At 37.9% G+C, this 13,459-nt stretch overlaps 1 protein-coding gene across 1 annotated transcript in view; it reads right to left on the bottom strand.

The window, feature by feature from the left end:
* Window positions 1-1,496: 1,496 nt before the first annotated feature.
* HAPLN1 (hyaluronan and proteoglycan link protein 1) overlaps window positions 1,497-13,459 on the bottom strand; it is a 37,451-nt gene continuing 25,488 nt past the window's right edge. The window contains exon 6 of the mRNA XM_064404300.1: window positions 1,497-5,635. Coding sequence (XP_064260370.1) covers window positions 5,346-5,635 — 290 coding nt within the window. The 3' untranslated portion in view covers window positions 1,497-5,345. The remainder of the gene's footprint in view (window positions 5,636-13,459) is intronic.

The following is a 13,459-nucleotide window of genomic DNA, read 5'->3' as shown; positions in this document are numbered from 1 at the left end:
GAAATTTTTCAGTTGTTATTAAATAACTTTCAGCAGTGACAGTTGTGGGGGATTTTTTTTTTGTTAGTTTTTTTTTTGTTTGTTTGTCTTGTTTGTTTGTTTTCTTGTTTGGGTTTTTTTGGTGTTTTTTTCCTGCCTTTTTTTTTTAATTTTGTTTGTTTGTTTTTTAATACCTTTTTGTTGTAATTCTCTTTTTTAATTTGAAGGCCAGAGAAATCTTGTCTCTTTACAGAACAAACTACCTGGCACTGAGATATTTCTGCTCCACGATGTATTTGTTAATCTGTTGTAACTGCTTCTCAAAAAGGGAGAAAATGGCTAAGAAATATGTAAAAACATCTTCATGAAGCCTTCAAGAAGGACGACTGGCTGTTGCTGAACAGAAAGCTGCTGGTGTCATTCCTGATTAAATAAGAGAATGGCTAAACCCCATGGCAGTCTTCTCCCTTATTTTCTGAGAGTTTGGGCAAAAATCTGCACATTTCTGGTTTTGAGGTAGTTCAATCAAGCCTTAAATCCAGAAGCTTCCAAGCACAAAGACAGTGACTCTGTTTTGAACAGCAAGATATCATTGCAGGGAATCTGCTACTATTAATTAAAATCTTTGTTACTGCATGACTGCTTATTCAAAAGGCAGTTTTAATGATGTTGTGAATTGGAACATTGCAAGTTTTAAATTTTTTAAACTCAATTGTTAGAAAGTAAAGGATATTAGTCTGAAATGTGTATTAATGACAACATAGATTTCCCTTGTTCTGAGTGACAAATTTTCCCAAGCTCTTTTTGTCCTCTTTCTAAACATGCCCAAAGTACTAAAATCTTATGAAATATTAGTGTTTCCCAGCAAAATGGTGCAGTGCAGGCAAGTTTCAGGATTAACTTTCTGGCAAAGATCATTAAGAGACTGCAGAAGTGGTGTGATTACAGAAGCTGAAAAGCTGGCCAATTGCTTTGAATAATTAATTCTTGCTTGATGCTGGAAACTTTTCTTGTCGCACTTTACAAAGAGAGATTTTTGTTGGGCTTTAATTTCTAAGGCTGGAGGATTTATATAAATAATTTAATAAATTTTCTCATGCACAAAACACTGTTCTACATCCAATTTCTAGAGATGGATGTGCAGTGTCATATCAACCATAACTATGAAAATAATTTTAAAAGCACCTTTTTATTTATGGTTTATTTTATTTTAGAAGATGGCAGAAAACATAAAGAAGAAATTGGTACTTACACTTTTACTTTAAAAATGCTTCAAAGAAGCATAAACCAAAGGATTTGGAATACAGTTCTCTTTATTTTCTTTGTGAATCATGTTCACAGAGTAGTCTTTCCCCTCCCACCCCTTAGTTTCATAACCACTTTGTTTAGTATGGCAAAGTAAGTATTTTCATATTTTGATTTTCCCTATTTGTGTTTTCTGAGGCAGAAGTAGAAGAATGGTCAGTCAATAAGGAGAAATCATGATATTGGAAAGAACAACATGATTTAATTGTTGTTAATTCATGGGCATTAAAATTCTGATACATTGTGAAATAGAAGATAATGACAGAGAACATGACGCTAACAATATTCTCTCATGAACAGAAAATAGCACAGGCTTTAATCCAGTTATTAAGCTGCTTTTCAAAGTTTTTATTCAAGCACCTAGCTAGCTTAGTTGAAAATACGAAAACATCCTGACATTCGACATTACAAAAGGAGATGGAGTCATTAGCTGTAAAAATAAATACAATTCGTGTCTTTTTGTCTATTTGTGCCCAGTTCTCAGGTAATCATACACATTTCATATGGTTTTTATACCTCTTTACATTAGAACTAATTTTTTTTTTACACACTTATTTTTTTTTGTTCCGTACAAACGCATTTTCACCGGACTATCAGATTAGCTGTTCTAATAGCATGTAACATTGTATTTTGGTACACAGACCTAAATCCAGCCTGATCCCAAATTGGACTACCGAGCTCCTGGTGGGCAACAGGGCGGGTGTGAGGCCACACCCTGTGATTCCACACGTGAAATTACGACCCCAAGCAAGCGGCGTCTCCCGCGCGAACTCACAGGCGGCAAAACCGCGCGGTTTTGGTAAAATTCGGCCATTCACGCCAGCTCGGCGTCCCTCTGGACACCCTGACCCCTCGTTGCCCTCCTCGTGCTGCCAAGACAGGGGGAGTCCCCTGGGTGGGTGGTGCAGAGCCTGCTCAGCCACCGTCCTGGGGTTGTGCTGGGATTTTGGGGGATGCTGGAAGCAGGGGAGGGTCGGGGGATGCTACGCCCGGACCGTGGATGGCCCGGGGAAGATTTGGACACAGAAGGCAAAAATAAGAGCAAGCCTGAGATTGCTGTGATTTAGGACCTGACCAGCCATCTCCAGAGCGTTGCAAAGTTGGTGAAAGGCTGAGCTTGGCCTTTCTCGCAGTGCCTTTGGTCTAGCAGTGAGGGCACTTCAGCCAGCCCCACGAGTGGGTTGGATGTGTACATTTTTTTTTTTTAATGCAGGCAAAATATAATCCCCATTCCTGCAAAAAAAACCACCAAACCAAAACAAAAGAAAAACTAAAAAAAGAAAAGATGTGTCTGGGTGAAACCCTGGGGGTTTCTTTGGAGAGGTACAAAAAAAAAATTCATGAGGGTCTCTTCACCTCTGTGCAATAAGAAAAACATTCAGCCTCCTCCAGATGTAGCAGATCTTTGGGGAGGGTAGAGCCAGCTACGTAAGGCTCCCCTCTTTACAGCAACTCTGGATCTAGCTGTGGTATTTACTTGGATATTCTCTACAGCTTTTCCCACCCCACAACCTCCCTGTCCAAACTTCAGAAGAAAGACTGCAGAACACTTTGCATTTTTTCAAATTTTCTGAAGGTTGGATGGAGGAATGACTTATTCCTCTTGATCATGGTCCACTCTTGCATACCCCACTCCTTTTCCTGGTTGGGTATTTAACATTTCTACTTCCATTTCCATTTTTTTCCTCCAAAGGTTTCAGAGGAGGCTCTGAATGGCCTGAGAAAATGTGTGAAATGGGCACCGATTTAAAAAAAATGGCTGTTCAAAAAGGGTTGCATGGTTTCAGGGACTCGACCTGTAGTGTCTCCATTTATAGCTAAGGGATACCATTTTGAAAAAATCCAATTCCTGGTGGATTAAAAAAAAGGAGGGGGTTTGGCACTGAGATTGCTCCATCTGTAAAATATGATCAGATATCCACAGAGGACGCAAATATCCCCAGAAGGATGGAAATTTGCCTCTGAGTTCAGTGGGAATGAACTCCATTAAAATACACCTTACTCTACAGCCCCTTTCCATATCTTGTCCCTTGTTTGCTCACAGAATCTTAAAACAGGACCACAACCACTCTGGGAAAGAGATTTATTTACTCACGTCCACGGGAAAATAGCTACACCAAACGATCCATGAAAGCATACAGGTTGTGTCCTAGTTGGATAAATACCACTATACCTCGTTTAAATTATGGAAACAGTGGGCAGCTATAAAACTTTGCGTAAATACAAATGTTGGTCCTCTGAGTTCTTCGTAGTCAGCAAGCGTGGAGTAGGAAAAAGAGTTCTCCATTTTTAAGTGGTAGAACCAATACTGGATAGAGAACATCGAAAAATGCTGAAGAGATTACCCGAGACCAAGATATTTTTAATCAGTGGCCTCTCTGCCTTTTATTTTTTTTTTTGGATATCCAGCTTGAGACACCATGAGTGGAGTAAATTTTCAGAAAGCCTTGAGCACCTGCTCTCTGAAAAACTGGTTTCATTAAGGTAGCTGAAGATGAGCACCAAGAATTGCTGCATCCAAAGTGAGTTTGCATTAGAAATCCCAAATTCCCTCAAACTGGTACTTAGGGAGGACCTAGTGCTTTAGGCAGCTCTGAAAATCCTAGGCACCATGCACAGTGCGTGTTTGTCTCTGACACTGGCAGATTTAGGTAAACATCTTCCACCTAGACCACTGCAGATTTAGTGAAAATAAGTATTTCAATAGCTTTATTTTCTCTTAACTCTAAGGAGGACTAACTAAATATTTCAGGGCTAACGATACTATGTTATTTCACTGATAGTTTAAAAAACAGATGCACTTTTTAGATACAAATAACATGTAAGGAAATGAATTTTTTTTTCTGTTTTTCTCTTCTAAAACTTAATGGCTGGTTTCAGATTTTGTCTAATACTCTTTGTTTAAGACTTCACCATTTTAAATATTTTTTTTCTAATTTTTTTTCTTGTGATGTGTAAATAGCTAAGAAATATTAAATACTGTAATGTTCTTTAATTAAGACAATAACATTTCAAAGGCTAATGTAAAATCAAGCTGCTAAAGTTTACAATTTCTCTGTCCAGCAGTTCATTTATACAACTGCCCTGAGTAGATGCTATTATGCTGCTTAGCAAATGGCCTTTAAGAGTTTAAAAATAGCTCAGTAAAGCTACTCAAAGGTAATACAACACTTCTCAGGCATCTTTAATTGGAGAGAAGAAGAAAAGAACAGTTTTCTCATTAGTTACTTATTCACTCAATGATTTATACTCAACAAAAACACAATTGAAATGTTCAGGAGAACTAATTGTGCTTCTTCCTATGCATGGGACCATGAGCTTATTTTTCAGAAAGGCAAGGTTTGAAACTGTAAAACTAGTCCTATTTTTGAGGACCGTTTTAGCTGCTTTTATTAAACTCTCTGTTGTTCCCATGTGAACCAGTGAAAACAGTTATTTGCTAACATATATTGTTGTGAGATTTCTTTGCGAAACCTCACTGATCCCCTTTAACAAAAAGATTGTTTTATTTTAAAATTCCTGTCATAATCAATTTGCAGTGTTTCTCAAACTGGTACAAATATGTAAAATCTGTGCTTTTAAAAGCTTCTGCTTTGAGTAGCCTTACACTCCATAATTGTGCCCTAGCAATTGTCAAGCTCTATTGCATGCCCCATTCACAAAAATTATAAATTTTTTGGGATGACATAGCTTAAAGAATTTGAATCTAAAAGTTTCTTACCTAGAGCTCCCATTAAATTATATTAATTTAAAATATCTATGGAATGATATTTTCACAAAAAAAAAAAAAAACAAACAAAAAAACCCCAAAACAAAACAAAAAAGCAAAACACTAAAACAAAACCAAACCAAACCAATGGGTCTGGGGGAGGGAGTGTCTACGAAAATTACTCTTTACAGTAAGTAAAAGAGGTTTATCACAGTTTTGGTAGCTTGCATGAGTTCATACCAAAAAAAAAAAAAACCCCAAAAAAACCCAAAAAAAGACATTTTTCACACGTTTAACAAAAAACACCAAAAAAAACCCCCAACAACAACTTTCACGCTCTAGGTACACCCTCTCAGTTGTAGGCCCTGAAGCAGTAGACACCGTACAGCTTGTGCTTCTTGTCGGGGAAGCCGACGAAGCGCACGGCGGCCTCGCTGGGGCTGCAGCGCTTCCGCGGCCGGGAGATGGGGTAGCGCACGCTGCCGTCCGCCAGCCAGCCCGCGTCGCAGCGGTCGTAGCCCAGCAGCTTCCAGGCCGCGAAGATCTGCCCCACCTTGGCGATCTGGGAGCCGTCCTTCAGGCAGGCTTGCACGGCCTCGTCGTAGGTCAGCTTGGTGGGGTGGATCAGGTAGTAGAAGCGACCTGGAAAGGGGAGGAGGAAGGTGGAGGTGTTAGCGGTGCGGAGGTTGGGCGTTAGTCTTGCAACCTCTGATCACAGAATCACAGAATTCACAGAAGACCAGGTTGGAAGAGACTTTCAAGATCATCAAGTCCAACCCAGCCCCAACAGCTCAACTCAACCCTGGCACCCAGTGCCACATTCAGGCTTGGTTAAACACACCCAAGGATGGTGAATCCACCACCTCCCCAGGCAGGCATTTCAGAAATTTCCCTTTCTGTACAGAACTTTATCATTCCCTTTCTGTGGGGTGGATCAGGTAGTAGAAGCAACCTGGAAAGGGGAGGAGGAAGGCGGAGTTGTTAGCGGTGCGGAGGTTGGGCGTTAGTCTTACATCCTGTGATTACAGAATCACAGAATTCACAGAATCACCAGATTGGAAGAGACTTTCAAGATCATCAAGTCCAACACAGCCCCAACAGCTCAACTCAACCCTGGCACCCAGTGCCACATTCAGGCTTGGTTAAACACACCCAAGGATGGTGACTGCACCGCCTCCCCAGGCAGCCATTTCAGAACTTTCCCTTTCTGTACAGAACTTTATAGTTCCCTTTCTGTAAAAAAACTTTTTCCTATTACCCAAACTAAATTTCCATTGGAGAAGCTTGAGACTGTGTCCTCTGGTTCTGTCAGTGCTGCCTAGAGAAAGAGCCTAACCCCACCCGACCACAGCCACCTTTCAGGTGATTCTGTGACCTCAACGGTGTTGCCTAAAGATTTTTGGTTTTATGTATTTTTCATACACTTTTCATACATCCACAGCTCTGTATACCAGTTTTATAGCTCCTGGTATTTTTCCTACTCTTTCTCTTAGATTTTAGAGTAATAAGCTGAACTTCCAACACATTCCTGAAATACTGTTTGGTCTTATTTTCAAGTAAGGACCTAAAAGAAAACATAACAGGAATTGGGGCATAGAAGCCCTTGCACCAACCCAAATTTCCTATTGGATGTACCTCTTAGATATCCTAATTAATTAACCTTATAAAAACTGTAAAAATTCAACACCATTGTGCACATAGCCCATGACTATGGATACACCTGGAAGCTTCCAATAAATAACATCTATTTCATGCTACCATTTTAATACTGTGGCAAGGCTTTTTTTTTCTGCTTTGATTTCGGGCAACAATACCACAACACTGACTTTCGAGGAGAAATGGAGATGTTCTGTTGAAGGATCATGTGAAACAGTGGTCATGTGGGTCTGTGCCAGTTGGATATAGTGTTATTAAAAATATTGTGATTTTTTTTGTATGTTGAGTTGATAAGTGTCAGGAGGAAAAAAAACAAAACAACAAACAAAAAACAGTCCAGCTACAGAAAACAGACTATTTGAACAAAAAAAACCCCCACATGACAAAAAAACCAGCAACAACAACAAAAAAACCCCAAAACAAAAACCCAAGAAAACCTACCAAAAGAATAAAAAAGGGCAATGCTACATTTATTTCTTCTAGTATCAAAAGATGGCACCTGCACCTGAAGTCATATTCAGTGTTAGCATTTTAGGAGAGGGCAGCTGCAGGTAATGCATGCTATTTTGCTCTCTGACAAGGTGGTGACCTTGCTTCTGAAGAAATACAAGCAAAAAAAAAAATTTTTTGTTTGTTTGTCGTGTTGGTTTTTTTTGGTGTTTTTTTGTTGTTGTTGTTTTGTTTTGTTTTGTTTTGTTTTGGTGAGAAGGCCAAGGTATCAAACAGATTCTGAGGAGAAGAGTTTGAGCCTGTGGTGGAGCCAAATTATGTCTGTTTTAAGTCTTCACCAGCAGTTCTGCAGCTCTGTTTCTCTTTAGGCATCAAAGGGTATATCCTCACCACAACATGAGACTGAGCTGATAGTGCTGCTGAGAAAAATGTTCCCTGTCTCAAGGTAATGAAAATAGATGCCAGAAAACAAAGCCCAAAAAGCAAAGTCTCTCCTACTAATCCATACACAGCAATAATATTAATATTGATTCCATTTATCAAGGCAATAAACATTCATTGTGAGCATTTCATTCATTATACTTGGGGTTATTTATCATCACTGCTTTGACAGCCAAGTGGACTGCAGAAGAATCATGTTTCTTTGAAGGCATTCACTAATTTCCAAATAAATTCACAACTTTTCAATCTGCCTCCTCCTGAAGAGGAGAGTTAGCTGAAAAAACGGAAGGATTTTAATCTTCTGGGCACTTTCTAATTCCAGAGCACACTCTTGACTGCTTAATTAAAGTGTACTCCAAAACAATATCCACTTTCTGCCTCACAAAAATCAAGTAGACACACAGAACTATGCCTAGTATGAGATTACTTTCTTGGTGAAGAAAATGTCGTGAGAAAGGTAAAGGTTATGTCAGCTTCAGATTCCTGCAAAAAACAAACAGGATTTTTTTTCTAAATGAAGGAAAATCAGGTCAGATCACAATATAAAGGTAATTGAATTAATCCTGTCTAAAGGTTAGAAATTGTATATCAAGACAAGAACAGTTAAAAAAAAAGGGCATTTGCAGTGCAGCTGTGGTTGAAAAGAAACTTTTAAAAAATTTCACTGATGTCAGAGACAGTACCTACAGAATTTCCATGGAAAGCTATTGAGAACAGGTAAACATCCCTTTGTAGAGCACTTTTTAACTGTTTCTGCAAGTTGAGAGTTTTTACGACATGCTGCTAAAGGGAATGTTTGCTAAATGAAATCCTGTTACTGATACACTCTTAAAAGGTTTCCCCAAAGCAAACAGGATTTCTGATTTAGGGGAACAGGGGTTTGGACTGATAGTGGGTAAACTTCACCCAGTTTATGAGATCTTCTTCAAACCATATGCCAGTGGAATGTAATTTCCTAGGGATTTGCAGTAAGGGCAGGCTTTTGACATGTGACATCAATAACAAAAGCTCCTATACTCAGCTCTTCCCTCAAACAAGATAAATTTTACAGTAAACCCCACAGGGCTGCAATGTGCATGCAGAATGTGTGATTACATAAAATTCCATTAATAAACTCTGTACAGACTTGCAGTTTTTCTCCCTGGTAATAGTTGGGAAGGGTTCCTAACTGTTCAGTCTCAGAATTTGTTAATTGATGTGGAAGGAAGGGAGGAATTTACTGTCTCCTTCTCATTAATGTCTCGTTGTTGGGTCACTTCTGCAGAGGATCCTGCCTGATTTGACTCCATGGGGCAGATCAATAACAGATCTGTAACAGCTATTTTAAGATTTTGTGTGTAACAGAACAGCTGAAAGAGGAAAACTCCAGCCACTGACCTACACACCCCACACCCTCGTGACTGTGGAAGTTTGAGGGATGAATCACACTTGGAGATTTCTTCAAGCTTAGTGCTCAATTGAGAGGTCTATTAGTAAGCTTCTCTTATTTAAAAAATAAAAAAAAGAGAGAGATATTTAGGACCTGGTAAATATTTTGACATCCAGTGATCCTCTCAAATAACAAATTTTTAATTAAATTTATGAGAAAAAAAATTTTTACACACCAATACCAGTAATGACTCCGGTGAGTCAGAAGTACCCACTGCTAATAAAGGGTGTGTGATTTTATTTTGGGTTGAGTTTCTCTTTTTGGAGCAGTTGCTGCATGTTTCCAGTGATAAAACACTCTGAAATAGTCAAATGAACAGTCAGCATTATGCAGACAGGACTTTCCAAAGCTTTCTCCCATTTAAATGGCAGAAGTGGCGTGCTTGTTCTCAGTCACTGCTGTAATAAACAGGTGGCTCACAGCTGTGCTTTTAACATGCTCTGAAAAATTTATTCTTCGTGTTCTTAACTTTGTTACAACAAGATTTTTACTTGATTCTCCTAGAGCTGATGAAACATCAACTATGCACTATGGGTTCTGTGGGCAAAGTATTTAACAAGATGCATGTTAATGGGGGAAAGTTTCATGCAAGCAGTACTTGGATATGTTTTATTTTCTTCAAGAAGTTTGAATTATAGAGGACCTGATAAATACATTTACATTTATTCTTTTAGCACTTTTCAGTGTGAAAGATCCTCAGGGATTTTCCTTTAAAAAAAAAAAAAAGAACTGTTGTCCTTCAGAAGACCTTTGAAAATAAATAGAAAATAACCACTCAGCTCTTCCATTATACATTCCTTGGTTTATGGCTATTAGGCTCAGTGGGGAAGATTGTAACAAAAGGATTTATCTCCCCAAATTGGTTTTCTGGAGGGATGGCAGGGGGAGGAGCATCCCCATTCCTTGGGACAAGGAAAGGAGAGAAATTGGGGTGATCTGCAGCCCTGGAAAACCTTTGGATGGAGTCAGGTTGTGCCACCACACAGGGCAGGAACCCTCAGCTTCTCTAAAGATGACATGGACTAAAGTGGCTTCCTCTGGGCAGGACAAGTGAAGGAGAAATTGGCTGTGAGAGGGCAAAGCTGAGCCCTCAGACACCAGGAAATTCCAATGTGGAATTTTCAGGTTTAAGTTAGACCCTCCCCACTTGTGTACATTTCATTTCCAATGGCCTTTATCAGCACAAAGAATGTAAAAACAGATTGGGAAACATATTGCCATCCACTGCAGGCAGAAAATGTTTTGTTATTTCAAAATATTTTGATGGATTTCACAGACAGCATCAGGCTGGTGTTATTCTTTGCTTTGTTTTATGAAACACATCACTATATATATAACTTTATAAACTGGTACAATTAGATATAAAGGGTATGAAATTATTTCATGTTATTGGATACAAAACATGAAGAAATCTTGTATGAACCAACAGAAAGATTTGAGTATAAATGTATAAATCAGCTGCACAGGCAGAACAAAATGTGTGTTGCATTTGCCTCAGTCTGTGAAAAGGCACCATGGAGGGTAATTAAAAAAAAACAAACCAAGATTATTTATTATTGCAGGTTTACTCAAGCTATTTCCTTGTGCAGGTTACAGAAAAGCATGTAAATTTTTTTTACTAATGGTGTAATGCCTTCATTTTTAACCAGTATTTTTTGTCTATGCAGGTCATCACATTTGGGATCCAATAATTCCACAGGGAAAATGCTAAACCTGGATTTGAATTCACTGCATTGATGGTTAAAGTTTCATTTTTTTACCCAAATGGCTAAATACCATGGCTTTTACCTTTCTTCTTCAGGTAAACAACAAGCCTTGCACGTATTTCAGACCAAGAATTTTTTGCTTTTACAGATGAATTATTTGAAATGGAACCTTTTTTGAAATAATCTCTGAGATCATAATGTATTTGGGGATTTTTTTTTCCCTACAGAGAAACTATTTAGAAGGTATCTAGAACTCACTCTTTTTTTATAGAAGCTCCCACAACTTTTTTTTTAAAATTCTTCTTATCCTTGCCTGCTCCTGTGGCCCTTGGAATTTTCCAATCTCCATTACATGAAGTTGAAGGCTCCTCTGTTTCCTAATATCAGGAGACTCCAGCAGCCACTGGGAATGCGCTGTGGCCCAACAACCTCATTTTGCTTGGCTCTTCCTGAGCTGAGAGAATCAATAATTGGTCTTATTTATTTATTTATTTATTTCTGTGTGTGGATTAAAAATTTTTTTTCTGGGTTGTTTTTTGTGTTTTTGTTTTGATTTATTTTGTTTTGTGTTTTTTTTTGTTGTTGTTGTTGTTTTGTTTGGGTTTTTCTTGTCTGGTTTTGCTGTTGTTGTTGATTTGGGGTTTTTTTTTTGGTTTTTTGGGTTTTTTGTGTGCAGCCACTATCTTTGGCAACTGCCAGTCCCAGCCTGGTGGCAAAATGGGTCATTACAACCTTTTCCCTCTGCAGTGAGAGAGCTAACATATGCCATTAAACATCCTTATCCAAAATGCTGTGCTGAAAACAGGAAAATATCTCTATATCTAATATATATCTATAGTCTATATCTAATATCTATCTATCTATCTATCTATCTATATCAATATCTATATCTATCTATATATATCTATGTCTATCTATATCTATATCTATATCTATCTATATCTATATCTATATCTATATCTATATCTATATCTATCTATATCATCATCTATATCTATCTATATCTATATCTATATCTATATCTATATCTATATCATCATCTATATCTATATCTATCTAATCTATGTCTATATCTATATATCATCTATATATCTATATACCTACATATCTGTATATCTATAAATCATCTAATCATCTATCTATCTATCTATCTACATGCACTTCCTCTCTCTCTCTTTTTTTAATATTTATTTTAGTCAGTACTAATTATTCCTTCTTTTCCCCAGAAATTGTGCTTTTTGTTCCCTAACAGATGCTGCTCAGCTCCTGGTGTGTAAAAGGGTGGTGATCACTGAGCAGTAATCACAGGGTTTCACTCTGCAAGCACTAGGAAAAAAGTGCAGCTATCACATTTTAATTATTTTTGTTTGATTATTTAAGACCTTGGTGATATTTCTGTAGCACAGGGTTAAATCTGCATAGAGGAGATGAGTTCATACAGGATTCCACCTTGGATAAATGAAGCAAGAAGAATTGAGCCAGCATTTAATGGGATGAAGCAGTATGATAAAAAATCAGCCAAACTTTTGTTTCAGATCACTTTGAACCTAATGTAATACTGTTGGCTTGAGGATTTGTTTGGGTTTCCTGGTTTTTTTTGTTTTTGTTTTTGGGTTTTTTTTTTTTTTGGTGGGGGTTTTATTCTTCTGTGTATTTTTTTTTTTGTGGTGTTTTGGTTTGGGTTTTTTTTTTTTTTGTTTTTGGTGTGGTTTTTTTTCTTTGTTTTGGGAGGGTAGGGTTTTTTCCTTTGTTTAGTTCTTTTTTCTTTTTTTTCTTGAATGGATCTTTTTCCATGGAGGGTGGCGCAGACTTAGCACTGGAGCACATCTTCTGAAACCAAGGCTTATGTTTATTTTTTGCTGTGCTGTAGGACAAAACTGCTTCACTGTGGCTAAGCAATCTGTGCATAAATATAAAAAGGCCATGCTCCATGGTCTGAGTGGGCTGCAAGCCAAGCCTCTGCAGAGTTGTGTAGGAATTATGCACAAGTAGGATGCTGTACAGGATTTTTCATTCCCAGCAATGCTTTCTAAATCTTTTCCTGACACTAGAAAAACCATGAAATGATAGCAAGCTGAGATTGGGTCATTTAATTTCATTTCATACCTAAAAAAATATTATCAACTAATAGAAAAAAAAAAAAGCTTGCAGTTGCTAAAGGTTTACAGAAGTCCAACCTCAGAGCAAAAGTGATCAGTGGCTTGATCAGTGGCATACTAAGATTAAAAATGTGAATTATGAATAAATCTAGAAATAGGTCTGCTGATAAAGAACTATTAGTCATATTAGACTTGGTACATGAGCAGGAGCTTCTTGATACTGCAGAATAAGTGCAGTGATGATCAAAATTTTGTTTTGATTATACATTTAACCAATAGGAGCAGAATTATTGACTTCAACAGGAAACCTTAATTAATGAACTGCAGGTTCCTTCATCACTTTAACCGAATTAAACTGGTTACATGCCAGCATTAAAAGGTGTGTATAAATTTTAATGGGGTATGTATAAACTTTAATCTCCCCTTTTAATAAAGGAGAGATATTAGAAAATCCAGAGCAAGCCCTGAGTTGTAAAAACTACCTACGTGACCATGTGGCAAACACGACTTTGCTCCGCGTGCGAACCCTTAAAACTTCCACAATGATGTTATTACCTTGATTATTTAATTCCTACCATCTTCCAGGGCTAACATGAGCTTTGACAAACCCAACACCCCTTTCTGCCTCTGGAGCAGCTTGCCTAAACGCAGATATTTACAGGGGAAGGGCAAAGGAAACGCTCTC

The sequence above is a fragment of the Passer domesticus genome, chromosome Z, assembly GCF_036417665.1.
Source record: "Passer domesticus isolate bPasDom1 chromosome Z, bPasDom1.hap1, whole genome shotgun sequence".
In the NCBI taxonomy this organism is placed as follows: Eukaryota; Metazoa; Chordata; class Aves; order Passeriformes; family Passeridae; genus Passer; species Passer domesticus.
Note: the sequence above shows the minus strand (reverse complement) of the source record. Positions and strands in the feature narration are given on the sequence as shown.